Source organism: Triturus cristatus, chromosome 6 (assembly GCF_964204655.1).
Source record: "Triturus cristatus chromosome 6, aTriCri1.1, whole genome shotgun sequence".
NCBI lineage: Eukaryota > Metazoa > Chordata > Amphibia > Caudata > Salamandridae > Triturus > Triturus cristatus.
Window position 1 is genome coordinate 1,472,072,733 of NC_140589.1, and position 27,877 is coordinate 1,472,100,609.

General features: G+C 46.1%; 1 protein-coding gene across 4 annotated transcripts in view; it reads right to left on the bottom strand.

Moving 5' to 3' along the window:
* Window positions 1–27,877, bottom strand: part of EHBP1 (EH domain binding protein 1) — a 2,118,711-nt gene that overhangs the window by 1,323,338 nt on the left and 767,496 nt on the right. For all 4 annotated transcript variants that reach the window (XM_085612564.1, XM_085612565.1, XM_085612563.1 and 1 more), the window contains one exon: window positions 6,897–7,155. In XM_085612564.1, coding sequence (XP_085468690.1) covers window positions 6,897–7,155 — 259 coding nt within the window. The remainder of the gene's footprint in view (window positions 1–6,896; window positions 7,156–27,877) is intronic.

Here is a 27,877-nt window from a genome sequence, read left to right on the forward strand (position 1 = left end):
ATGATCCATTCTATCTTTATGAGTGACCATCTCCCTTAGAGTATCAAGGTTAGACTGGAGTACTGTCGGATAAACATTCATGTCGAACAGTTCATTGATAAGTCAGCATTAACAACTCTCAATGGCATTTCTCTGTGTTGGTCCCTGGTGAGCTAGGGATATTTTCTCCAAAAATTGATTATGGACCACAGGGACGCCTTTGGCACTTGTTTGGATATTTCTTCTAGTGATGCTGATTCTAAAGGCTGCATTTCTTAGCATTTCTGGTGGGATCAAATACGCTTTAAACAGAGCAAAGCCCCAGTCAAATAACAATCGGCCTGGTTGGCTTTATGAGACTTGTTCCAAGGGCTATAAGCACCTTAAGATAGCCCTTGGTAAACTGCCTCGTTGTCCCTTGGAGGTGAGAAGGTGCAGACTAGAATTTAATTTAGCACTGAATAAAAGAAGAAGGAATTAAAGAATATTGCTTGGGAATCCCTGATCAATTCCAGTTTGACTAAAGGTACCTCTGCTTTTTGGCATATCATCAAGGGCTCTCTTTTAAAGGATGACTGCGCCCCTAGATTGGAGGCAGCAATTAACGACACCAATTAGGTCACGCGATTTTGTAAAATTTATTCCATTCCTCGGCAGTCGCCCCAGGAAATTGACCCTACTTCCATCAAAGTTTCGGCTTTTGATTTTAGTAACTTATATTTCTCCTAGGATGAAATGAATATGCCACTATCAGGGCGTAAGGGCGGTAAAGCCCCAGGCCCAGATGGCAACTCCATTGATCTGTTCAAGGCAAATGTTCCCCAATTTTAACCAGGATATTAGGGACTTGTTGTTCTGGTATTTTGGACACCGGGTGGGAGGATACAATTGCACTAACTTTTAAGAAAGTGGATCGTGCCAATCCTGCCTGTTACCGCCCCATTTCACTCCTTTACTCCTTGGTAAAAGTGACAGGGAGAATTCTGTTGAACTGATTAGAAGAGTGGGTCAAAACTAATAACATTCTCTCTAATCTACAGTATGGTTTTCGAAGGGGCCTGGGTGACCATCGAGCAGGGGTTAAACCTTAACTTACTGATTGGTAAATACACCTCTCTAAACAAGGGCCATTTGTTCTTAGCCTTTGTCAATTTGTCAAGTGCTTTTGACTGCGTTCTTCAAAGTAAACTGTGGGCATTCTATTAGAGACTGGGGTGGACCCATCGATTATAGCCCTTCTCAGAGAAATATACTCTGGGCGCAAGACTGCATTACGCTTTGGTTCTACAGGTGAATGCACTAGCACTTTTGTGCTTGGTAGAGGGTTAGACAGGGCTGCTTTTTCATGCCCTTCTTATTTACTCTGTTTATCAACAGATTAGAGTCTGCTTTAACAAGTACTTGCAGTGATCTTCCCCAGATCGGCCATAGACATATTCCTTGTTTGCTTTATGCCGACAATGATGTGCTCATGTCCCGATCTCTGTTGGGTTTGCAGCAGCTACTTAATGGTTTTGTCAGCTTCATGTCAGAGCTCGGTCTGACGGTATATATAGGGAAAACCTTTGTAATGCTAAATTAAGTTTTACTCCGACTTTTTGTTATTTGGGTATTATATTTGATGATCATGGCTCATGGACCAAGGCTGTAAATATTAGGAAGCTGTATTTTAAAAAATGCATCTATGTGTTGCTTAACTTTGCTACTAAGTTAGGCAACAAGCCCATTAGGCAAAGGTTAACCATTTATAAAACTAAATGTGTATCTGTGGCTCTATATAGGGCGGGAATCTGGGGCTATAGTAACACCAGATGGTGGAGAACGTGCTTTTTAGGATCCTATTTTCAGTCCCAAATAGTTGCTCCACACTTGTTTGTCATGCGGAACAAGGGGCTATGTTTTTAATATCTTGTCGATTTTACTATGGCATAAAGAGTCGAATAGCGAATGGTCGAAACTTATCCTATCCACAAGATGCCGCAGGGCAGCTGAGTTCCTCTTAAACCACAAGTATGAACCACAGTTTGAAAAATTTCTTGATGAGATTAACCCTCCGTTTAGTAGGTCGCTATATATAATTTTAAGCTGGGTACGCTAATGCTAGCATCCTTTTCCAGTAAATCGGGTTGTCGTCGAGAGGGCAGTGCACTCTGCTCTGCATGTTGACAAATTGATGAAATGGACGACAATTTCCTTTTTTTTTTTGTGAAATTCTTTTTATTAAGACATTTTGCATATAATGTTACACAGCATATGTTAAGCAGTCATAATACATGAAATGACCTCGGTAGGTAGAGATACCCACATTAGATAGCTCAAACAGAAGAGCACAGTTTCGTACAATCTCGGTATCTTCCCCTCCTTTGTATCGGGACTCGAGATAAATGCATTAATATAGCCAGAAGGTTCAAAGCGAATTCTTGTACGGATCCCTTATATATCCCCCATTAACATCATAGAGGACAGTGTATGTCATAGGTACCTTAACGGCCTCTGTCTTCTGGAGGTTAACTTATTTGACTGCTGCTGTAGGATAATAAAAATTGATTGATCAGGGAGGCCAGAGACTTCGGAGTATCAACGTAGTAGGGAGCGGCGGTCCTCGCCAGGCCGGGTGGCGCCCCACGGCCAGCGGGTAACGCCCACCCCGCTCAAGGATCGGGGGGGGGGCTGGCCCACCCCACGCTGTCTAGATCAGGAAGAGGTGCAAGGCTCTGAGTCGTGGGCTACAGGCAAATAGAGGTAGTCCCTCCGATAAGTAGCTAACCAAGGGGCCCCAGATATAATCAAAACCCTTCCGGGAGTCGTCAGCTATATCTGTTAGGCGCTCCATCGTCAGAGCTCTCCAGAAGCGCGCGTGCCACTGGGTGAGTGAAGGGGCCTCGGGTTTCTTCCATGTTGCTGCTATTACCATTTTTGCGGCACCCAAGCACACCCATAGGACCGACCGATCAGCGTGTGTCTAGTATTTGAGTAGCGGGTCTCGGAGGCCTAGAAGCACATGTTCTATGGACTCCCCTATAGGGTATCCCAGAATGAGCTTTATTTGGGCCAAGATTTCCTTCCAGAAGGTTTGTATAACTGGGCAATCCCACCAGATATGTTTAGAATCACCTAGTAAGCCACAGCCCCTCCAGCAGCGATCGGAAGTGTTCCGGAAAATAGAATGTAGCTTTTGGGGGTGAAGGTACCAGTCATATAGCGTTTTGTAATGGGTTTCTCGGAGATGCATTGATCTGTTGAATTTCCCAATGTCCCTGTAAAGGGATTCCCATTGTTTCTCCGATGGCGGCGTTCCCAATATATTGCCCCAAAATGGTTTGTATCGCTGTGTGCGCTGTGGTGACAGAGTGAGCAGGAGCTTATATAAAAAGGAAATGCAGCCTTTGGCCGACATGCCAGATTGGACACATTCCATGGGGAGGTAGTCCCTGGTGGCAGCTTGACGTATCTGAGGCTGTTGGACCCAGTGAAGTAGTTGTGTGTAATGGAATCTTTCGGTGTGGGGGAGGTGAAATCGGTTCATGCAATCGTGGAAGGAGCGCATTTTGTCCTCCTGAAACAGATCTGAAATCATTAGGCAACCTACCTCCTTCCATAGGTCAAAGGGCCCTTCCTGAAGAGCTGAGGGAAACTCCTTAGTGAAGTGGATGGGGGTGTAGGGGGAGGGAAATGTTGTCATGTGGAGAAATTTGGTGACTGCATCCCAGACGTATAGAGTGGTAGAGGTAGGGACATTTAAGTATGCTTTTAATGGTCTATCTGATTTGTGCCTCCAGGGGAAGTCCAGGTAGTTCTGCCTGTCACCTGCCTATCAATGTGTAGCCATAGTATTTCTGACTCTCGCCTTGACCATTCGCCCAATACTCGCATCTCGTTAGCCAATGATGGCACAGCCATGCCCACTGTCCTTGCCAGATGAATTTAAGAAGCAAAGATTTCAGTTCAGGGAATAATGTTTTCTCAGGGACAATGGGGAGGCCCTGAAAGAGGTAAAGGAGTCGGGGCTGTACGTTCATTTTAATTGTGTTAATCCTGCCTATCCATGATAGATAAGCCGCACTCCATTTTTTAAAATCGTTTTTTAGTTGGTGGAGAAGGGGCGGAAAATTAGCTTTATATAGGTTAGTGAGTTTGGGGGTGATTTGTACCCCCAAGCACATGATAGACGTTTTAGCCTAGTCAAAGGGAGAAGCCTTCTCTAGCCTACTTTGAGTCCCCTGAGGGAGGGTCAGATTTAAAAGAGAGGCTTTAGTGGGGTTAATTTCAAATCCCGAGACCTTCTCAAAGCGTAGTAATTCCTGGCTAATTGCTTGGAGGGAGATTTCAGGGTTGGTGACCGGGAGAAGAAAATCGTCCGCGAATAGTGTAATTTTGTGGTCATCCGTCCCGAAGGTGATTACGGTGATTGCCTGGTTAGCGCGGATCCGGGCCGCAAGAGGTCCTATGCTAAGGGCAAAAAGTAGTGGGGATAAGGGGCAGCCCTGTCTGGTCCCTCTCGTCAAATTGAAAAAATCAGAACCCACCCCATTCACCATCACTCGAGAGCGTGGCGCACTGAAATTGGCCCGAACCATGTTGATAAAGGTCTCATCAAAGCCAAATCGGCACAGAGAGAGCATTAAAAAAGTCCAATCTACACGATCAAAGGCCTTCTCTGCGCCGAGTGACAGCAAAGCTGCCGGGATTCGTTTCTTTTGAGCCTTATCAATGAGGTAGAAAATGCGTAGAAGATTGTCATGCGTCTATCGGCCCTTGATGAACCCCGATTGGTCAGCATGAATAAGATCAGGGAGTATGGTCTTGAGGCGGGTGGCGAGGATTTTGGAGTATAATTTAGCGTCAAAGATGAGGAGGGCAATGAGCCGGTATGATGAGCATCTTTGGGGATCTTTCCCCTGTTTGGGAATGACAGAGATCAGGGCCTTCCCCATAGTTGCTGAGATGGCTTGTTGGGAGGCAATAGTGTTGAATAATTGAGTCAAGTGGGGGTTCAGGTCGGCCGCAAATGTGCGATAGAATTGGGCTGTGAACCCGTCAGGTCCTGGTGCTTTGCGCAATTTGAGGGAGTCGATCGCCGTATGGACCGCCTCCCTAGTAATTGGCACTCCTAATCTATCATTGGTTGTGGCAGGGACCTGGGGGAGATCCAAGTCAGCAAGGCACTGCTGTTGGTCAGACTCGTTGAGGTCGTCAGCTTGATAGAGTGTGTGGTAAAATGCTTGAAACGCTCGCGCCTTCCCCTCCTCGATTGTGTACGTCGTGCCCTGGTCATCCGTAATGTGTTTAATAAAGTCTTTCTCTTGCTTAGCTCGAAGCGGTTTGGCTAGCAGCGTCCCCACTTTGTCCTCCCCTCATTGCCTCGGGCTTGGAGTCTGAGGAGTGTTTTCTCAGCTCTATTAGTATATATAGCGTTGAGGTTCCCTCTAATGGCTGTGAGTTTCCTCAAGGATGGAGCTGATGGTGTGGCTTTATGTGTTTTCTCAGCGTCCGAGAGCTCTTGTTCCAAGTCTAGACGTTCCTTAGTCTGGAGCCGTCTAAGGGAGGTGGCCAGGGAGATGAAGTGGCCCCTAATGTGTGCCTTAAAAGCATCCCAATTTGTCGTCGGGGAGGTGTCTGCCGGCTCATTAAGTGAGAAAAAATCTTAAATAGCCTTGCGGAGATCATCTTGGTGTAAGTGATCTCTGCCTAAAAACTCAGGATAGTGCCATCTGACCAAGTTGGAACGTGGGGCCCACCAGTCCAGGAGACAAGTCAAGGGGGCATGGTCAGAGAGGGCTATAGGTAAAAGCAGAGAATTTGTGACTGTGTGGATGACTGATTGGCTTATGACGGCATGATCAATCCGCGAATAGGATTTGTGCACATGTGAGAAGAATGAGAAATTTTTCGTAGTCGGATTGTGGTGGCGCCAGACATCTATCAGTCCCAGCTGCTGCATTGTAGACTTAAGTGTAGTCAGAAAGATCCCTCCTGTTCTGTGGCCATGTGAGGAGTCCATTCCGGGGTCCCAGACTAGGTTAAAGTCCCCCATAATAATTAGGTCCCCTACCGCAAATCCCATCAGTGTGTCTAGAAAGGCAGAAAGAAAGTCCGCCTGGCCATTGTTTGGGGTGTACACAGAGGCCAAGGTACAGGGCCTGCCCCTCAGAGTGCCTTTGACCATAATAAATCGGCCCTCCCTATCCTTCTGTGTGGCCTCATGTATAAAGCGTGCTGAGGTGTGGAATATCAGCGCAACCCTGTTGTGTTTCTTATGGTTAGTAGCCTGATATATGAGGGGGAATCGTCTATGTCCGAGTCTAGCCTCCTCCTCTCGCTTTATGTGAGTTTCCTGAACCGCTATTACCTGTGGGCCTTGGTCTCCCAAAAACATCCAGAAGCAATGTCGCTTATTAGGGGAGTTAAGACCATGAGCTCTGTCTCTAATGAGCAAGCTTAGTTGAACCTCTCTCCCTCCTTCCCCTCCCCCCCAGTCTCGGTGCCGCCCTGCCTGGGTAAAAGAAAATAAAACATAAAAAGGTGAAACACATTGAGTAAAACAGTTAACAAAACCTGTACGTAGTTCACTGAATGATGAAACCCGGCATCTGTAGGTAGTTGGTGGGGTAAGACCAAACCCGCACCGAAGGTCCGCCTTGTTCAGTATACAATCAGCGTCTCGTAAATTAGTAGGCAACTGAAAACGTTAGAGGCGCTCTTAACCACGTCGGCAGTCCTAGTCTGGTCAGCCAGATTACAGTAAGAGCTGGAGAGCACAGCTCGTCACTGGGTATCCCAATATGTACAATCCATTGATACAAGGTGGACACCCCACCATCGCCTGCAAGTTCCAAACCTCCATAATTATTTCAACATTTAATTTTGGATTTCAATGTGCAAATTGTCTGATTCAACTTTAATAAAAACATACTTACTCATCTAATTCGTCATCCACACCTCTGGATATATTAGCATAAAGGTACTTGCTCATATCCACAGGCCGAGCATTTTTCCTTTTTTCAGGCTGGGGAAGTGAGTCTTTTATTGTGTCAAATGTCGATTCAATCTCAGCATCTGGTTCGTCGAATGGGTTCAAATAAGGTTCATCTTCCGGCTCATTGAAGGGATTGTATTCATTAGCATCATAAAATGACTCTTCTGGTTTTGAAGATGAAGCTTGATCAATGAGATGTTCTAGAAAAATTAATATTGTAAATTCTATGACTTTTCATGATAAAATAGTTGATTATTTGGCAATTATTTACATAAACAACAGACATGAAGAAAAAGAAAGTCATGATCAGATTTGGCATTGCCACAGCTACTCTTTTTTCCTTACGCAAAGGCTGGTTTGAAAGCACACTAGATGAAGTACAAAATGTATATAACCCTTAAATATGTGCTCAGTTCAAAGTTTGAAGGTAAATACAGAACTGCCAATGTGTACAGTTGAAGCCTAAAATCATATTTCTAATAGGAATCGGTGAGGTCCACGTGCTTGGATCCATGTGTACACACTACCAAGTGCTGAACACTTGAGAAGTAAAAATTAAACATAAAAATTGGTCTTTACTGCCTTCAAGAAGGCCTCATGGTGCCTCCACCCAGCACTGGGGATCACCGCGTTGGGTGCCTGTCACCCCTGCCCACGGCCCCAGTCCATGCCTTCCACACAAGGAGGCTTCACCGGGAACCGGAGTGGCTGAAACCACCCCATCTGCCTCTCATACAGTGGCCTTCAACCCTGCTTTGTGGCCCTCGATCCTGGTGGGGTCGTGCACTCTCAATTGGGGCGTTCTGATTATCCTTGGGCTCATCCTTCCGGCACCTGGAGCTCTTGCTGGGGAGTGACCTGGCATCGACCATGGGCCTCTAAATCCACGACTGCCCCTACGCAAACGAAGATGGACCGGTTCACCACTTCCGAGCAGGATCCCCCCGAACAGACTGATGGGGCCCACCCCCTTTCAGGCAAAGACTAAGCAACCATCCTACAAGTGATCAGCGCTTCGCAGGCTTCGGTGGAAGGGAAGATCGGGGAGGTCAAGGTGGACGTGTCCCTTCTTCAGCAAGCACTCCACAATGCCACGGCCTGCATAGCAGAGGCTGAATCTCGCCTCTCAACGGCGGAGGATGATATCCTTCAATTGAAAGAACAGGTGGCCAATTTGCACTCACACACCAAGGAGCTGCATCGATAAGCAGTGGATGCGGAGAACCGAGCACGCCGCAACAACCTCTGCATAGTGGGGTTCCCCGAAGGGGTCGAGACAAATCAGGTATCCACCTTCATCGAGGCCTGGTTCACTTCATGGATGCCCAAGGACGCCTTCTCCTCATGGTTTGTAGTGGAGAGAGCGCATCGGTCACTCACACCAAAACCGCCACCCGGGGCCCCACCTCGCCCGATCATACTAAAGATCCTTAACTTCAAGGACCGGGATGCCCTCCTCCACGAGGCATGTCGGCAGGGACCCCTCAAGTTCCAGAATCACGATATCATGGTATTCCCCGATTATACCAAGGAAGTGCCAGACCAGCGCGGATGTTAAAAACAAACTGCGAAACTTGGGTCTGCAATATCAACTCCAAATCCCCGCACGCCTCAGTGTCATCCTCCAGGGAAAAATGCTATTTTTTGACTCACCCCAGGCGGCCTGGACTTGGTCGATGGAGGAACGTACCCTCCGACAGCGGCGAAACCTGTCCCCCATGCCATCGGGCTCTCACTCCGCAAGGTCTCGGTCACCTGGGCACCAGCGCCGGAGGCGCACACACTCTCGCAGGAGGCGCCAGTCCCAAGCAGCAACACCTAGATCATCAAGCCTGGCTGCCCATGGAATCCAGGACACGTCAAGCCCATCAGGCTCTCCTCCCCGCCTCAGACACCATTCCACTGGTGGACCATCTCTGGCTCCTCCGTCGCCAACTCAACGGGGCTCACCGATGGCAGATTCGGATTTCCCGCAGCCCAACTCTCTGAGGATCCAGCGGGCGCTGCTGGATGCGCGGTCTCTATAGGGACATGCTCCAAACTCCGTAGGGGTGCGGAACAACGGCAAACTCATTGCTCTATTTCATTGTCTAGTTTAGTTCTTGTTTCCATTGGTGGGCTGACAGATGCTTCTGTTCTCGATGTATAGGGTGGGGGTTGGGGGAGGGTTTGGGATTGTTTTTCCCAAGGTTGTTGTTTCCTATTGTATTGTTACGCCAGCTATCTTGAGACACTCTGCGATAATCCCTCATGTGGTATACATGGCATCTTCACAAGCACCCGTCCACACAGGCGCGACCCCCCGCGCGTACTCACAACTCTGTGGTGCCGCACACCGCTACTCCGACCACCAGCCGCCATGACTGGCACACCCCTTCCGAGGGCCCCCCTTCACGTTCTGTCCTGGAACGTTAATGGCCTCCTAGACCGTCTTAAACTAATGCCTGTTCTACGCTATGCGCAACGCCTTGGTATAGAAGTGCTCCTGCTTCAAGAGACGCACTTGTTGGGTAACCACTGTCCTTTCCTAGCACGCTATGGGTATGACAGAGTGTGGCATTCTGGCTTCGGCTGGGGCTCCCGTGGGGTGGCTATCTTGTTGAAGCGCACCCTTCCGTTTGTGCTTACCTAAGTTATTCATGACTCCCAGGGAATGTCAGTGACCCTCTGTGGCTCGCTGTGTGGTAATCCCCTCAACATCGTGTCCATGTACTCATCCCCTTCGATGCTCACAACGACCCTGAAACACGCCACCGCCCTGCTGGCCACCTTAACCCTTGGTCCCACTATTATCGGGGGCGATTTGAACATGGTTTACTCTCCACACCTTGACACAACAGGCCCCCCGTCTACCACTAGACTTGCGCATGCGAAACAATTAACAAATTGGTCCGGGTCTCTGGGCCTCTGCGATGCATGGTGTACCTGGCACCCTCACACCAAACAATTCACTCACACTTCTGCTGCACAACATATGCAGGCGTGCATAGATGTGATTTTTGTCCCTTCAACTCACTGCATCACGATTCAAGATGTCCGTATCCTCCACAGGGGTATCTCCGACCATTCTCCGGTGCAGCTTTCATTGGATGCCGCCAAGTTCCTCTGGAGATCCTCAGTAGCAAGAGTATATGGCTGGGGTGAGAAGAACGGCACGATTCTCCACAGACTTGCCACGTATCCTAGGGCGAACCGCATTATCCCCGAAATAGTGGACCTGGACGGGTCGGCGCACCGATCCCCGGTGGCAATGGCTCGCATCTTTGCCTCCTACTACAGTTCTATGAGGAAAGAACCCCGGTACTGTCGCTCTCTGCTCTACTAGAAACAGGAGGCATTCACCTTCCTCAGCTGGGTTCGACCGCGCAACTGGATTAGGACCGCCCTATCACCTGTGAGGATATTAGCGATGCAATAACCCGTACCTCGTCAGGCAAGACCCCTGGCCCTGATGGCCTCCCCCAGGAATACTATACTCTGTACCGTGAGACTCGGATCCCACGCCTCGCAGACCTGTTCGAAGAAGCTTTGGAGAAAGGTTCCTTCCCACCCGAGATGGATATGGCCACCATCATGGTCCTCCCAAAATCTCAGCCATTTCGTCGTTGCGCAGACTACCGTCCCATCTCTCTTATAAATATAGCGGTTAAACTCTATGGCCCAATTCTCGCCCAGTGGCTGAAGCCCTACCTGTCCATTTTGGTTCACCCAGACCAGTGCGGATTCATGCCCAAGCGTGGAACTCGACACTGTCTCCGGAGGCTGCATTTGGCCTTGGCTCACCATCACTTGCTCACCCCCTATTTAGCGATCCCCCTCGTACATTTCAACAAGGCCTTCAATTCGGTGGATTGGAGGTATCTAGACGACGTGCTGACCACGATGGTTTTGGGCACTCACTTCCGAGGTCTGCGACACGTCCTGTATGCCCAGCCCCAGGCGCGAGTCTTAGTCAATGGGGTCTTGTCGGAGGCCTTCCCCATTCAAAGGGGAACGAGACAGGGGTGCCCCCTTTCGCCCGTTATCTTTGCCCTGGCGATGGAGCTCCTGGCGACCCTGGTACGGTCCGAGGGTCGCGTTCGAGGATGGGAATGGCCCAAAACGGAGGCGGACAAGATCGCTCTCTATGCGGACGATGTCCTCAATGTTTTAGCTGATCCCACTCAGTCGGGCCCTCAGTGCCTCCACATCCTGCCATCCTTTGGGCAGGCCTCCGTCCTCCGGCTGAATCCTGATAAGTCGGTCCTGGTCCCTCTACACTTGTCTAGAGACTGCTATGACCGGCAATCCACAATATCGATTATGCGTCAGTCCTTCAAATACTTAGGGATCTGGGTTGCCCTTCTACCTGAACTAAGCGGGTTCCTCAATGTTACCCCGCTGGTGAAGAAAACCAAGGTAGACCTTCAGAAGTGGCAGACGTTGCCTCTGAATCCCTTGGGGAGAGTCGCTCTGTTTAAAATGAGGATTCACCCCCAGGTTCCTATATGTCCTCCAAAACACCCCCTTTTGTTTTCCCAGTGCCTGGTTTCGGGAATTGGACAGTATGGCCACCAAGTTCCTCGGGGGGACGGGGGGCGGGGCGTTTGGCCCTGATCCTATGCCGCATTCCTCACCCTGATCCTATGCCGGATTCTTCCCTTAGAATAGGGCATGGGGATGACACACTTATAACTGTACTATTTGGCTACGCGCTCACTGAGTATACATGACTGGTTTAATGGGGGCTGGTCTGACCCGGCCTACAGGCTTGAATTGAGCGAGCTCGGTTTGTCCAAAATACAGTCAATGATGAACAGGGAGTCCACTCCGTCCACCTTACCAGATGTAACGCGTTCCGCGCTGTTGGCCTGGCGGGCAGCTCTGCCTCATACTCAATGGTCACACAAGCGGACTCAGTGCACGGCTCTCTGGCATGGCACTTGGCTCCGAGAGGTCAGTGGGCTGCAGGGATTTAGTTCATGGGACCTTATAGGAATCTCGCAATTGGGGGATGTGTTGGCGAGCGGTCAAATGCGCTCCTTCAAAGACCTCCGGACCCAATATTCCCTGCACCCAACACAATTTTACAAATATCTGCAACTGCGACATGCCCTCCACATACACATATTGGATGATACAATGATCCCTGAATACAGCCCTCCCGAAGAGAAGACTATGTTGGGTGACCTGGGGAAGAAGGGGTATTTCTCGCATTTACCGGACGCTGGTTAACAACACCTCTACCTCACTGGATTGGCTTAGAAGCCAATGGGAAGAGTGGGTGGGTGCTCTAGATGAGGAGGATTGGTGTGATGCTCTCATGGCACCCAAGACTGTTACTGCATCGGCTATACTCTGCTTGATCCAACTATACTATTTGCACGCCGCCTACCTCACCCCGGTACGCCTCCATTGGGCTGGCTTTTACCCGAGCGCTTCCTGCACGAGGTGTGGCCATGAACCAGCTGATTGTTTCCACATGGTATGGACTAGTCCCCATTTGGCACAGTTCTGGGGTGACATTGAATAAGAGCTTACAGAAATCTTGGGGTGGGAAGTCCCTCATGACCCACGACACACTCTCCTTGGGATTACGGATGGGTCTAGGAATGAAAAATTATTTTTCAATACGGCAATGGTAGTGGCCAAGCGAGACATAGCTGCATACTGGAAGTGTCCAAATCCGCCTTGATCTGGGAGGTGGTGGAGGGGGGTGGACTGGTGTGCCGCACAGGAAAAAAACATGTACGAGGCGCAAGGTTGTCCAAAGAAGTACCGCAGGTTGTGGGGCAAATGGTTGGGTGCCATGGAGTAGTCAATGTTATGTGTACAATGTATATATCTTTTTTTACCCTAAGCGGTCTGACATTACGGAATGATCATGTATTTGGCTGTGAATTGTTATCCTCAGTGTCCAATGCTGATTTGTTGGTGTTGTTTACTGTCAAAACAATAAAATTGATTATCAAAAAAAAATTGGTCTTTATAATTAATCAACATTTTTAATAAAGTCACTGTTTTATAGAGAGAGGTTATATATACATTCATTCTATGTGAAATTGTAATATTGCAGACTACAATCACACACAGGCGCAGAGGGCATCAAAAGCAAATCATCAGGGCATTACGATGGTGCATGTGTCAATATTTATATACACAGGGTGTGGCAAATTACTCGAGTAGCAGTCCCATGGTTTCTCACATTCATTTCACGTTTGACTGCATTGATATCTAAGTCCAGCAACTTCACAAATCGCTTGAATCCTAACTAAATATACAGTGGCGCTCCACCGCTAAGGCAGAAGAGCGGCGCACCACTGCTTTTCAGCAGTGCAAAACAGGGAAAATAAAATGATAATAACACAATGTTATTTTCATGTTATTTTTCCCTGCTGAGGCAGTTTGGCAGGGCTCGGCTGGGCTGCTCATAGAGCAGGGGGAGGAGTGGCTGAGGCACTTTCTAAGTGCGCATGATGTTTTGGCCGGCCGTCTTGTGATGGCCATACAGTTATGCATACTTAGCATGTTCTTCACTCGGCTGTATTGCACAGCCTGGGTGGAGAACATGCACAGGCTCACAGTACCTGTTTGAGCGCCGAACCCACTGCGCTCAGACCAATCACGACGATGCTGTCATGGTGACAGCAGAGTTGTGATTGTCTTAGGGGAGCCTGGGCGCGTCCTCTTCTATTCCGGGACTCGTCAGGAAGAGAAGCAGGGGAGAGACACGGCCGTGAAGAGGTAAGTGTATTTGTTTTCTTCATACTCCCATCCCCGATCCGTACCAGACGCCACTACAAATGTCTCTTGGTGAATGATAGATAAGAGCTTAGAGGGTAGTCTGGAAACATCGACTACATTGCCAATAATATAAAGTTTTGGGTTTCACCTGCACAGTGCTTGCGAAATCTCTTCAGAAGAAAAATAAATCTTCAGAGGGGCTTAGAGCTCTCCCATTACTTACCTTTACTTACCACTCATTGGCTCCCATGTCACTCTTTTTCTTGCTTTCTTGTGGTTGGCACCTGCTCCTCACCTCCGGCTTCCTCCTAGCACATTCAATTTCCCACCCTCTTGTTGATTTATTTTGCAGATTTGCAGATTTATATACCACAAACTCCAATTGAAGGTACAGGAGCACTTGACATGAGCACCAGTAACATTACACAAGGAAAGGGCAGCTTGTCACCCCAACCTCCACACAGTTCTAAGGCATTTTGAACAGCAGCATGGGCTGCTGAGCAACATGTCTTAAAGTAAATACAAACGAAGCGCTATGACTTGCCCAGCGTTGACTACATCATAACACTTTGCTTTTATTTACCTTAAGCCATGTTGCAAAGCAGGCGCACTTCTGTGCAACATCTTTAAAAATCATTATCAAATCCAAATAGTGCTAGTTGGCTTTGTTAATGTTTTTAAAAATATTGCACAGCAGCTGTCCAGCTGCTGTGCAACATGACTTGCAAAAACAAAAACAAGAGCTGTAACGTGGCCTTTTTACTTATTCTAAGTAGTAAATGTTTTTACATCTTTGAAAGTCACATACAACTGTAATTTGTATGCCTGCCCTGGATAATGCACAATTGATATGGGGCATTTCATGTAGTAAAAATGCTGAGACATTCAGTACCTGCACATTCCATAAAATACCTAAGCAATGAATTCTGACGAGTAAATGGTAAACACTTGACCAGGTATGAAGGTGATTAGGAACACTTTGTTTGATGAAAAAACAAACTCCTTATTTTGTAGTTTTGTATAGTGCGAACTCGGCCCAAAGACATTGGAGCGTCTACATGTGGACCACATTACATTGCACGTGGTCGTTATTTTTTTAGTCATGCAGAAATTATGTAGTTTTGCACAGAATCACAGAATGTGGAGCTGACACCAGAATTTGAACCTTCCCAGTTCCAAGATCAGAAGCTGTGGCTGTTAGAGAACAAGCAATGGCAAAGCTAAGATGTTTCTCCAATGTGAGAACTATTGGCACTGTCAATGTGCACAGCAGCGCAGGCTGCCATGCAATTTGGCTTAAAGCGTTGGTTGCATGATAGCCCTTTGTTTTTATTTGCTTTGCACTGCTGTGCAACATCTTTAAAAAACATTGAAAACACTAATAGGTCTCGCATAAGCGAAACCTATGACTTTGCCAATTCTTGTTACTTCAAGTAATGGTGTCTAACCTACTTTTTTTTACTTCAAGCAACAGTGACTGCAAGTGGTCATTCTCAGCTGTTCCAGATGAACTTCCAACCATGAAATTGCTTTCTGAAAGTGAGCTTTTCACAATTGGATTCACGAGTAGCATCTTTAAGACTGATGAGTCTCCGAGCACAAAAAGATGGGTCTTTTTATGTACGGAGACTCCGCAGTCGTAAAAAGACTACTCGTAAATCCCTTTATTAATAGCAAACAGTCATAAACTTACACAAAAGTGTAATTTTACATTTGTGAATCAGGCCCTCACTTCTAGAAGGCAAATGTTCACTATACACAAAAACAAAAACAAAAAAATCAATGATTCGATTTAGCTTCCTGCCAACTTCTCTAGCACGCCCAGCATGGCCAACTTTTTGTTGCATATAAAGTGAAGGTACCAGCAATTTACCACTTACTCCAATTGCAGAACAGTAGGCATGACCTCATAACATTTCAAAATGGTTTACCTAAGCATACTGAGGAAATATGAATTTTGTGATCAGTTATGTCCCCTATCGTAGACCCCAACGGCTCCATGTGCATGCTATAAGTACATGTATGTTCCCTCCCGCTCCAGTTCTGAAGACGCAAACATATGTGCGTCCACCGTCAACATGTCCTCTTTCAGATCCGCCATGAATGGGTCAGATATTCCATTCCTAAGTATGAAAGGCCACCGACTTTATGTGGTTCACTTTCCACATTTCACAGATTCAGGCGAGTAGGCCCGAATTCTGTCATCACGCCTTTTCCTGCCTTCTGCCTTTGAAAGCTCCAGTCTGAGCCTGCATCTGTGATCATGAACTTTGTCTTACTCCTTGCGCGGCTAACGGAGCCTGATCCAGCCTGTCGCCTGCCAAAAACTGTATTTCACCTTCGAGATTATCTCCTTCGCTCCTCATCCGATGCATTCCTGTCTAGTAGTTTAGGTAAACATTCCTCCAGCTACCGTGCAAAGGGGCCAGGCCTCGCTGTCCTCATGCAAGTAATTCATAGCCCCGTTACCATGGAATATTCCTACCCCCTCGCATCTAGTGTAGACACTTAGACGCTTGTACACGCACTAACAGTCAGTATAGTCAGTATAGAATAAGATTCTATCCTAAGAGACCTCTCCTCTTGGATAACACAGTTCTTTAAACATAGGATATTAGATATGATATGGGATTAGGTTGACATAACCCCAGACTTCTGTCTCCACATGTAGAGCTAAATGTCAAGTCCCTTTTACCCTCTAGTTGCACGTCAATCACACGTCATGCGGCTGCGTGCGCATCTTTGCCAAACATTTCTGCTGACATTGCAGGATTCTTTTATGGATCCACCCACTTGTGACATCATGTTTAAAGACGTATTTTAGTTACACCCATGTTTACGCCTCTATTAGTTACGTATGCACAGTTTTTCTGTACTATCAGCTGTCACGCCTCTTGCATCTGTTTCACTGTAATGTATTTTCTATAAAACTGCTTAACTGTCAATAATATATGTTCCTTCCTTCCTGAACTTTCGTGGTGATGGAACAGAAGGCCCACAATTCGAATTGTCTTCCTTTGTATAGGAATAAAGCATTTTAAAACCTCTAATACCACGGATTCTGCCTCTTATATTTACTGAGTTATTCTTGATAGACTTTACCGCATAAAAAATAGTACCGGTAACGAAATATTTACCACATAAATTGGCGCCCGAACAGGGACACTTTCTCATCTCACGCGCCGGCGGTGCGTTGCAGGCCCGGTCTCCTGCCACAGCTGAACGGACAAAAACGCGTACCCGCAGGATTTCCTGTATCTCCCTCCGGCCAAGCGGGGACGACTGAGGCTGCGATCAACACCCAGACGAGGCGGTGAGAAGTGCGAAGTATCCCGACCAGAGCCTAGCTGAGAGAGCAAGATCCGAGGTATACAGAGTCCCGCCAGGTTCCGAAGTTCCGAGTCCAGTCGAGTCGAGTCCAGTCCGGTCCAGTTTCAAGTTCCGTTCCGAGGCCTTCCGTTCCGAGCTACCCGGTGAGTACCATTACCGGGGAGGCATTTAACGTGCACATAGTCTGTGCCGGTCAAGACGGGTTTGGGTACACAAATCCGGTCTGCACTGTTTTAGCAGTGTATCTGTACTGTTTAGCAGTATATATAGTATGTTTCGCATATAAATAAGTATTATCTAGTGTCAGTATAATGTCAGTAACTAGTTTTCTATTAGTTATCATTGTTCGTAAAACGGTTAAGCGTTAAATGTTTTAAATACGTTCTATATATTGTGGTGTGAATGACTGTTCATTATTGTGTTTTCTTGTATCAAGTGTGTTCTAGAAACAAGATCTAAAAATGCCGCTCTTTTCGAAACTAAGACAGATCAAAACTAGAAAAGGTGTACTCGAAGAAGCCGTTCCCATCCCACCTAGGGACACACCAGGGTACTTTATGTATCATAAGCATGGCCTAGATGCCGTATTATTTCTTGATTTATGGGTGGACTACACCAAAGAATTACCAGAGAGTCAGAGATGGCCTGCAACGGGGACCTGGGATGCAGATTGCATCATGAGAGTAGAAGAAGAATTATGGAAAAAGAAAGCCAGACAGTCACAGAAAGATGCCATTGAATTATGGCGTAAAGAATCGTATAGACGTACAGAAAAAGCACTCAGACAGGAAAATAAGGGTAAGGAGAATTCAAATAAAGTCCGAGAGAATCTGTTAATTGAGGAAGGTACCCGAGTAAAATCGGAACAAATAGAGAGACAAAGAAACGCCCTTATGAATGGTATGTATCCACTTCTGGCCGAAGGGTTACCTAAGGCTACTCCGGAAATACCAAAAGATTTGCCACCTCCATTGTTTCCGATAAAAGCACATCCCAAGGGGCATCCCAGAACCGCAGAAGATGTTTTCCTTTCCCACTATTTAGATGACGCAGCTCCCGAGTATGCTAATACCGCACCACATAGACCGCTTGCCGATGATGCTCATCGCCAAGAACATTCGTCTGTACCTCCGCAACAACACGCTTCGCCACACATTCCGACAAGCACATCTGTTTCCACCGCTTTTCCCGCAACGACGGTTGCTGTCTCACCCTCAACAAATCCTTTCACGTCCAGCACCCCAGACGGTGCTACAGGAGGTACGACAGACATTTTTTCTACGCCACCCAGAGGAAATAAATTTTCCCTTAGAGAATTAGCACACCAACGTACGCCCAAACTAGCCACTCCTGACATGCTTAAGGAACTTCTAGTAGATTGTAGATATGATCCTGTGCCCGGTAAACGGGACGAAATGCTGCTGTCATCATTACGTATTCGACGAGCTGCAATATATTTAACAAAGCTACCAGGGATGAATACACATTTAGAAAATATATATCACTTTGTCCAGTCAGGGCGAGGTCCTGAAAGTATTAGCAGAGCCATGGAGTACCAGAAAGCGGAGGTACAGGGACAACTGTTACGTTTCCTCATAAACTGTGTAATTAGAAATCAAGACCGGCCTGGGGTAAATCCGGAAGAAATGCAAACACTTGTCACTTGGGGCCGGAATATATCAGAAGGAAGACATGATAAACAGTTATGTATAGTAGCTATGTACCGAAAGATCCGCAAAGAGGTAGAACGAATACACGAAGAAAGATTAGAGGTAGACGCCGCTGATCTAAACAGAGAGGAGGAGGAGCAAGAATCAGAGCAAGTAGACACGATAGCTTATGTAGGTAAAGGAAGACCCCATAATAATACCAGAGGTTTTAACGACCCAATACGTCCAGAATATAATAGACATTTTCCAAACCCTATGCTAAATACAAAATCCCCTGAACACCTATTCCAAGCCGCTGATAAATTACTCCGAGATCGAAGGGGGTACCACGTGCTCGATTCCATGGACGAACAAGAATTAGTCAGGTCAGCAGTACAATGGGCTGACAGTCCCGGCGAATACAATGATGATGTACTTGCACACACGTTTCTGAATCTAGACCCATATGAACAGCGTTTAGCTAGTATATACATGATTCAACACCTCCTTATATTATATAAAAGCCAACACTCTGATCCAGGACCCTTACCTGACATATTGACAGAACTACTCACCAACATATGGAGAGGGTCAGGTACTGATTTGATTAAGGAAATACTAGAATGCCGAAACCAATATTTAAATTTCGTATGCCCAGAACACGTTCCAGTTCCCATAATGGGAAGAAAAATGTATCACATAGATAGACAGAACCCGTTACGCGAAGTGCACCCGATCAGAGGTGCCGGCGATAATTTCACACGCGTGTTTGTGTACACGCCTATAACTAAACTGGAATTATTAGAAATGAAGAAAGTAGTACCCAGTCATGACAAAGATCCAGCAGGTTTCCACCGCGAGATAAAAGACATGTTACTCATGGGAGAGTATACCTACCCCGATATTATGAAAATATTAAAAGTCCTATTACCTGCAGGTGTTTATGAAAAACTCAAAGAAAAAGAATGGGAGGTAGGAGACCAAAAGATAGATTGGACAGCATTAGAAAACGAAGAGAAGGCCCGAGCTGCAGGAGCAGGGCTTGGGGAAAAGACTACAGCACTAGCAGGATTACTAATACAGGTACTGCCACGTTTATTAACTACGAAAAAGGAAGACTGGGGTGCAATCTCAGCCTGTAAACAAAAGCCAGACGAAGATACTAGTGATTTCTATTCCCGATTTGAAAAATGTTTTGGTATAAATAGTGGCATAAAAGCCAGTAGTGAGTCATACCCACATCTGTTTGTGACAAAATTAGTTGAAAATTCTCTGCTACAAGTCAAGAATAGAGTATTGAAATTCGAAAGTACCTGGCAAGGTAATACCCCATCACAGATGCTACAGATGTTACAATATCATCACAATAGAATTAGAGAAGAACAAGAACACGAACAAAGACGTATGAAAGATACAAAAATGAAAATGCTTGTTGCACAGTCAGTTCCAGCCGATAGTCATCAAAAGGGTGATTCCTCAGGTCCTACGAAAGGGACATGCAACTATTGTAAACAACCAGGTCATTTTATACACGATTGTCCAGTCCTGAAACATAATATTGCTACAGGTAGAACACATGAGAGACCACGTCCACCTAGACAGGATCAGAATCAACAACAAATCCCTCAGCATGCACAACCTAGGTTAGCTCCGCAACAATTAGCTCCGCCACAGGCAGCTCCACAACAGATCGTAGCACCCCCACAAGCGCAGCCTATTGCTGCCACACAAGCAACAACACAACAGATGTATCAGTATGCACAAGCAGATTATCCCGATTATCAGCGATACTCATGAGATAGCCTAGAGAGGGAAGTTGGCTTACCCCTTATTGAGGTTCCTGTAGACCAAGAGGGACCTTATGTACATAGTGAACTATTAGGGGAAGACAGAAAGTTTTTACTTGATACAGGGGCAAGCAGAACGACTATAAGACGCAGTGAAGTTCCAGGGGCACCCCTCTCAGGCTCACAGAATATTTCCCTTGGATTCTCAGGAAAACCTATAATTAATGACGTAACACAACCTCTTCCACTTACAGTCGGTCCATTGACACGTACTACAGATTTATTGCTTACTAAATCATGCCCAGAAAACTTGTTAGGCATAAAGACATTGAAAGCTCTAGGAGCTATAATATGTTGTTCCCCGGAAGGAGTACGACTATTTCTACGTGACTTTAAAGGTCACTACGTATCCAGAGACATGGATCACCGACTGCAGAATTTACCTACACATTTATGGGCACAAGGCCCCACTGATGTTGGTTGCATGAATATTACACCATATCGAGTTACACTGAAATCAGGAATAGTACTACCACGAATACGACAATACAAGTTACCACCCGATGCTGTTGTGGCTTTACTGCAAATCATTGACGAGCTCATTGCACAAGCAGTGGTTGTCGAAACTGACTCCAATGTATGTAATTCTCCGATAATTCCGATTCTTAAAAGAACGGATCCAAAAGCTCCACCAGTATATCGATTAGTTATTGATTTGCGCGAATTAAATAAATGTATTGTGCCACAATACCTTGTGGTCCCAGATATCTCTTCATTACTCACAGCTATTGACTCAGAAGCAACGTTTTTCACTGTAATTGATCTCAAGAATGCTTTCTTTAGTGTCCCAATAGATCCGGAAAGTCAATATTTGTTCGGATTCAGTTTAAATGGACGAAGTTTTAAATTCACACGCGCACCTCAAGGATTTACAGAAAGCCCCAGCATCTATAGCCAAGCACTGAAACGAGAACTTGACAGTATCCACATGCCAGTTAACACTGCCTTGCTTCAATATGTCGATGATCTGCTGATCACCGCTCGAAGCGAACCTGAATGTGAAAAAGCGTCACTGACGGTTCTGAAATTTCTGGCCGACAAGGGGCACAAGGTGTCCCCTTCTAAGCTGCAATTCTGTGTCCAGCGAGTTGTTTACCTTGGGCACTCGCTGTCCAAGGAGGGAAGGCAGCTTACATCCGACCGCATCCAGTTAATCGCTAACATGCTACCACCCAAGACACAAAAGGAGGTGCGGGCTTTTATAGGCCTCACTTCATACTGTAGGCAGTGGATCCCTCAATATGCATTTCTAGCAAAACCACTCATCCAGTTGACAACGCAGGAGGCAGCCACATCGACTGTCCTCCCTTGGACTCAAGAACATACACACGCCTTTGAAAGCTTAAAGAAAGCTTTATGTCAAGCACCAGTCCTAGCAACACCATGTTACAGTAAACCGTTTACACTCTTCATTACAGAACGCGAAGGTACTGCTTTGTCAGTACTCACTCAGGAACAAGCAGGATCACATAAACCATGTGCTTATTTCTCTAGTACATTAGATCCAGTAGCTCAGGCTCTTCCTGCGTGCCTGAAATCGGTGGCAGCAACAGCTTTAGCAATCAGACAAAGCGATGCCATAGTGTTAGGACATCAATTGACAGTACAAGTACCACACGCAGTAGAGGTTCTCTTGAACCGCACACAAACACAACACTTGACTATAGCGAGACTCACCGGTTACGAATTAACATTGTTTCAGCCACATATAGAAATCAGACGTTGCAATACGTTAAATCCTGCCACACTGTTACCAGTGGGCGGAACAGATCCATTGGCACATGATTGTGTCGAAGTTATTACTATCACGACGAAACCCAGACAAGACTTGACAGATATCCCTTTGTCAGATCCAGACTTGACATTGTATGTAGATAGGTCATGTATGAGAGCAAGTACAGGAGAGCTAGTGGCCGCTTACGCAGTCACAACAGACACTGAAGTCATTGAAACAAATCGTATTAACACTTTGTCAGCTCAAGCAGCAGAGCTCATCGCTCTGACACAAGCCTGTATCCAAGCCAAAAATAAGAAAGTCAACATATACACAGATTCACGTTATGCATTCGGAGTCGTCCATGACTTCGGCGTACTGTGGCGAGAGAGAGGTTATTTAACTTCTCACGGTGCCCACATCCAACACGGACCCCTCATCCAAGCCCTATTAGATGCGATTCATCTACCTACTGCAATATCCATTATGAAATGCAAAGCCCATACAAAAGTTACCGATATTATTTCTCAGGGTAATGACCTAGCTGACAGAACAGCTAAACAGACTGTTCAGAATCAGACTCACACAACTGACATGACAAAGACAATAGTTCCGACGTCAACACATTGCATGACAGTTAAGGATCCCGCCCTTGATGTAATTGACATACAGACACATGCTACACCGGAAGAAATAAAGAAATGGACTGAATTAGGAGGGATCCAAACAGATCAGGGTTGGATGACGAAGGAAAAATCTATATGGTTTCTTCCCGACTCAATGGTCCAAGTCATCATTAACACTATACATAGTCCAGCGCACCTAGGAGAAAAAGCTATGCTAGACAGCATTCAACACATTTGGTTCAACAAACATTTGCGAGCCGCAGCTAAACAAAAAGTTCGTACCTGTATGATATGTTGTCAGTTTAATCCAGGTAAAAGCATCCCCGTAGAACAGGGTGGATTTCAACCTCCTAATCATGCTTTTGAAGTCCTCCAGATGGATTATATCCAGATGGAACGATGTCGAGGATTTAAATATGTTCTCGTAGTTGTCTGTGCTCTTTCCCGTTGGACAGAAGCATACCCGGTTTCAGATTACACTGCCCCGACTACTGCCAAACAGTTAGTTCGAGAATTCTTCCCACGGTACGGTTTACCACGTGTTGTCTACTCAGATAACGGCCAGCCGTTCTCATCCGAACTAATGAAACACGTTTCCCTTCTATTAGGCTATCAATGGAAATTTCACTGTGTCCGACATCCCGAGGCAGCAGGTCTCGTGGAACGTCATAATCAAACTTTGAAAATTAGATTGTCCAAAATATGTAGAGAAAAAGGAGTCGATTGGATAGTAGCCTTACCAGTTGCGCTCTTTTACATGAGAATGGTAGCACATTCTCGAACAGGGCTATCCCCGTATGAGGTGATCTTCGGTAGACCACCAAATATGTGGGGGACGCCTGTACCTCGCAAAATCACTGACGTTGACTGTAATATGCTGACAGATTACCTGGCTTCCTTGATGTCTGCACTACAATCTTGTCGTTCACAGGTATCCGCAGCTTTTTCCGACAATACCGAGGTGAAGCCCCATGACGTGGTTCCTGGTGACCTGGTGCTGGTCAGGAACTTTGACCGGAAGACCCAACTGGATCCTAGGTGGAAGTCACCGAAGTTAGTTCTACTCACCACAAGGACAGCCGTGAAAATCGAAGGAAGAAAAGGGTGGTTGCACTCGAGTCATATCAAGAAATTTTATGGACTACCACTCAGTGTAGATACTCAACCCTGTATTCCCTCACAAACAGACTCAAAGCTCCCCTTGGTTGAGCAATCGAACTCAGAAATTTATAAACTAAAATTGAGGTCTAATAAGTCAGACAATTTGATTGTTTAAGTCCTCTCCAAGGTGAATCGGTTGAATTTGTCTCTGACATGTATCCTCTAGACCGGAATAGAGAAAGAAATCAGCGAAAGCAGCTGAAAAAGCATGCGTATTGTAAATCACTTCGCAGTCACTGTACAGTAACATTATTAATTTTGTTTTTTCTAAGTCTTCTGATCATTATTTTCAGCATACTATTGCATATGTATTACCCTATTCTTAAACATGCTTACAATATAACTGCAGAACATTCTTTTAGTGAATTTCCTCCGCATGAGTTGTCCTATAGATTTGCGCTGCGCAACAACACATTCATTAGTATGCTACATCATTCCCATCAAACCAGCAATGCCACAAATTGTTGGATATGTGGCCGACTCCCTCCCTATCAGAACTATAAAGGAGTCTTGCCCCTCTTTCCCTATCCGTTCACACACAATGGCTCCTGTGGAGCATGGTTTAGTTTGATTAATACCCTAGATTCAAATTCCGCAGTTTATCAAGACAACTGGGTATGGGGAAACCTGAACCTAGTTTTGCTTAAAGTCTGCTACCCTAACAAGGAGGGACTTCCCAAAAGAACAGGAACTGATCTAGAAAATGAAGTATATGGATTAGGTAACTTTACACTTAACCTCATGATCCTGAACGTTGAATCTGAAGCTACACCAATCTTGCCCGCCATGTCAGTATTCCCAGTAAAGGGGGAATTATGTATAAGAAAGAATGGCTCCATACACATGGGCCATAGTAAATGCACCACTGTAATAAAATTCAGTGATCAAGGCAAGTCTACATTTAGAGCTTCTCGTCATTCCTACTTTATATGTGGCCAGACCGCATATATACGTCTACCTTTAGATTGGGATGGTACCTGTTACATAGCATTCCTTCTACCACCTGTTTTTCTAGCTCCTCCTGATTATCATAGAAATACCCATTTAGTACACAATAGACAGCAGAGAGATCTCCCAATTGTCGATTACACTGAAACAGCATGGGAAAAATACACAGATTTCAATAAAGGTTTCTTTCCCTATATAGGTACAGTCACTAATAGTAAGCTGATACGTAGATTAACCAGAACCCTTGAAGCAGTAGTGAACAAAACTATTTCCGCCTTAGGCAATTTAACAGAAGAGCAGTCTGCTATGCGGATTGTTGTGCTTCAAAATCGTCTTGTCCTTGACGTCATCCTGGCCGATAGGGGCGGAGCCTGTAGGGTCATCGGATCAAGTTGTTGCATTTTCATACCAGAAAATTCACCGTCAGTATATAAAGCCATAACCCGCCTTCATAAGATTGTAAGCCAGATACACCAGAGTCCAGGCACCTGGACTTGGTCCGGTTGGTTCTGGGGCGTGTTGTCAGCCTGGGGATGGAGAATACTATCCTTCCTAGGTATTGGCTTTCTCATACTATTCAGTTGCTGCTTATGTCTACAATGTGGGCCAGCGATTTGTGGTCTGTGTGCCACCTCGTGTATCCCACCTCCAAGTTTTCATTCGAGATCCCGGAAGAAGAAAGAAGAACAAATGATGTTATATGAACAGATCGATGGATTGATGAAGATCGATATCTCCTAAGGGTCCGAAGGGGACAAGGAGGGAATGAGGAAATATGAATTTTGTGATCAGTTATGTCCCCTATCGTAGACCCCAACGGCTCCATGTGCATGCTATAAGTACATGTATGTTCCCTCCCGCTCCAGTTCTGAAGACGCAAACATATGTGCGTCCACCGTCAACATGTCCTCTTTCAGATCCGCCATGAATGGGTCAGATATTCCATTCCTAAGTATGAAAGGCCACCGACTTTATGTGGTTCACTTTCCACATTTCACAGATTCAGGCGAGTAGGCCCGAATTCTGTCATCACGCCTTTTCCTGCCTTCTGCCTTTGAAAGCTCCAGTCTGAGCCTGCATCTGTGACCATGAACTTTGTCTTACTCCTTGCGCGGCTAACGGAGCCTGATCCAGCCTGTCGCCTGCCAAAAACTGTATTTCACCTTCGAGATTATCTCCTTCGCTCCTCATCCGATGCATTCCTGTCTAGTAGTTTAGGTAAACATTCCTCCAGCTACCGTGCAAAGGGGCCAGGCCTCGCTGTCCTCATGCAAGTAATTCATAGCCCCGTTACCATGGAATATTCCTACCCCCTCGCATCTAGTGTAGACACTTAGACGCTTGTACACGCACTAACAGTCAGTATAGTCAGTATAGAATAAGATTCTATCCTAAGAGACCTCTCCTTTTGGATAACACAGTTCTTTAAACATAGGATATTAGATATGATATGGGATTAGGTTGACATAACCCCAGACTTCTGTCTCCACATGTAGAGCTAAATGTCAAGTCCCTTTCACCCTCTAGTTGCACGTCAATCACACGTCATGCGGCTGCGTGCGCATCTTTGCCAAACATTTCTGCTGACATTGCAGGATTCTTTTATGGATCCACCCACTTGTGACATCATGTTTAAAGACGTATTTTAGTTACACCCATGTTTACGCCTCTATTAGTTACGTATGCACAGTTTTTCTGTACTATCAGCTGTCACGCCTCTTGCATCTGTTTCACTGTAATGTATTTTCTATAAAACTGCTTAACTGTCAATAATATATGTTCCTTCCTTCCTGAACTTTCGTGGTGATGGAACAGAAGGCCCACAATTCGAATTGTCTTCCTTTGTATAGGAATAAAGCATTTTAAAACCTCTAATACCACGGATTCTGCCTCTTATATTTACTGAGTTATTCTTGATAGACTTTACCGCATAAAAAATAGTACCGGTAACGAAATATTTACCACAATACATCAGTGTCTGCACAATATACAATCCACAGACATCGCATCTCCGCATCTTCCACCACCAAGGGTCCAATTATCTCAGTGAAGCATCGCAATATGACAGAGTAAAAAAGTGATTCAGACATGCTAGATGATATCCGAGATCAGCAGTGTGGGCCCCGGGAGACAAAGTGGCGAAGTTTGTTATGGGGTGCCTCCGCAAACCCTTAGAAAAGAAAGCCTGAAAATTTGTTAGGGCAGAGTGCTCTTGGGGTACCCTAGAAGTAAAGGTGGCCCTCACCCCCGATATAGACTCCAAAATGGCCACCTTCTTAGTGAAGTACATGAAAGACCCTAAGAAGGGCATGAATAGGTTGTGGCGACTAGCCGGGACAAGCTTTTAGACGCCATAGGTCCTATGACCAAAATCCTAGATATGACGGAAGCGGCCAAAGTGTCAGGTTTCCTAATCTCCCCAGAGGTCCTCTCAAATTGGGCACAGTGCATGATCATTTTCATGGGGAAAAGCCACCTGTGTGTTATCTATAGAACGCGGCCATTCTTTGCTTATCAAAATCGAACCCAAGCTGGGGGACCTTGTCTCTTCAGAAGCAGTTGCAGAGGGGCAAGAACTTGGCAAGTTCGTAGCAAAATTCACATCACTGGATTAACTGCTGTCCAACATAAACCGCATATTCACCCCATAGGTTTTCCAGCAGGCCGGTCATGACAGGGGCTGCTCGACTGGCCTTCCCACTTACCAAATCCCTCTCAGGGGACAAGGCTCCAGAAGCGTCCAGTACCGAATAATGTGTACCCGACAAGTGGGCAATGCTTCTGTGGTCGTGGTGGATAGAAGGGACAGGCCAGCGCAAACGTTAAGTGCCCTTCCATCTACTCAGATAAGAGTGAGGGGCGTCTGGCGGATTTCCATTCGGCCTGGTCTTTAATCACCTCAGACATATTGGTGTTACAAACAG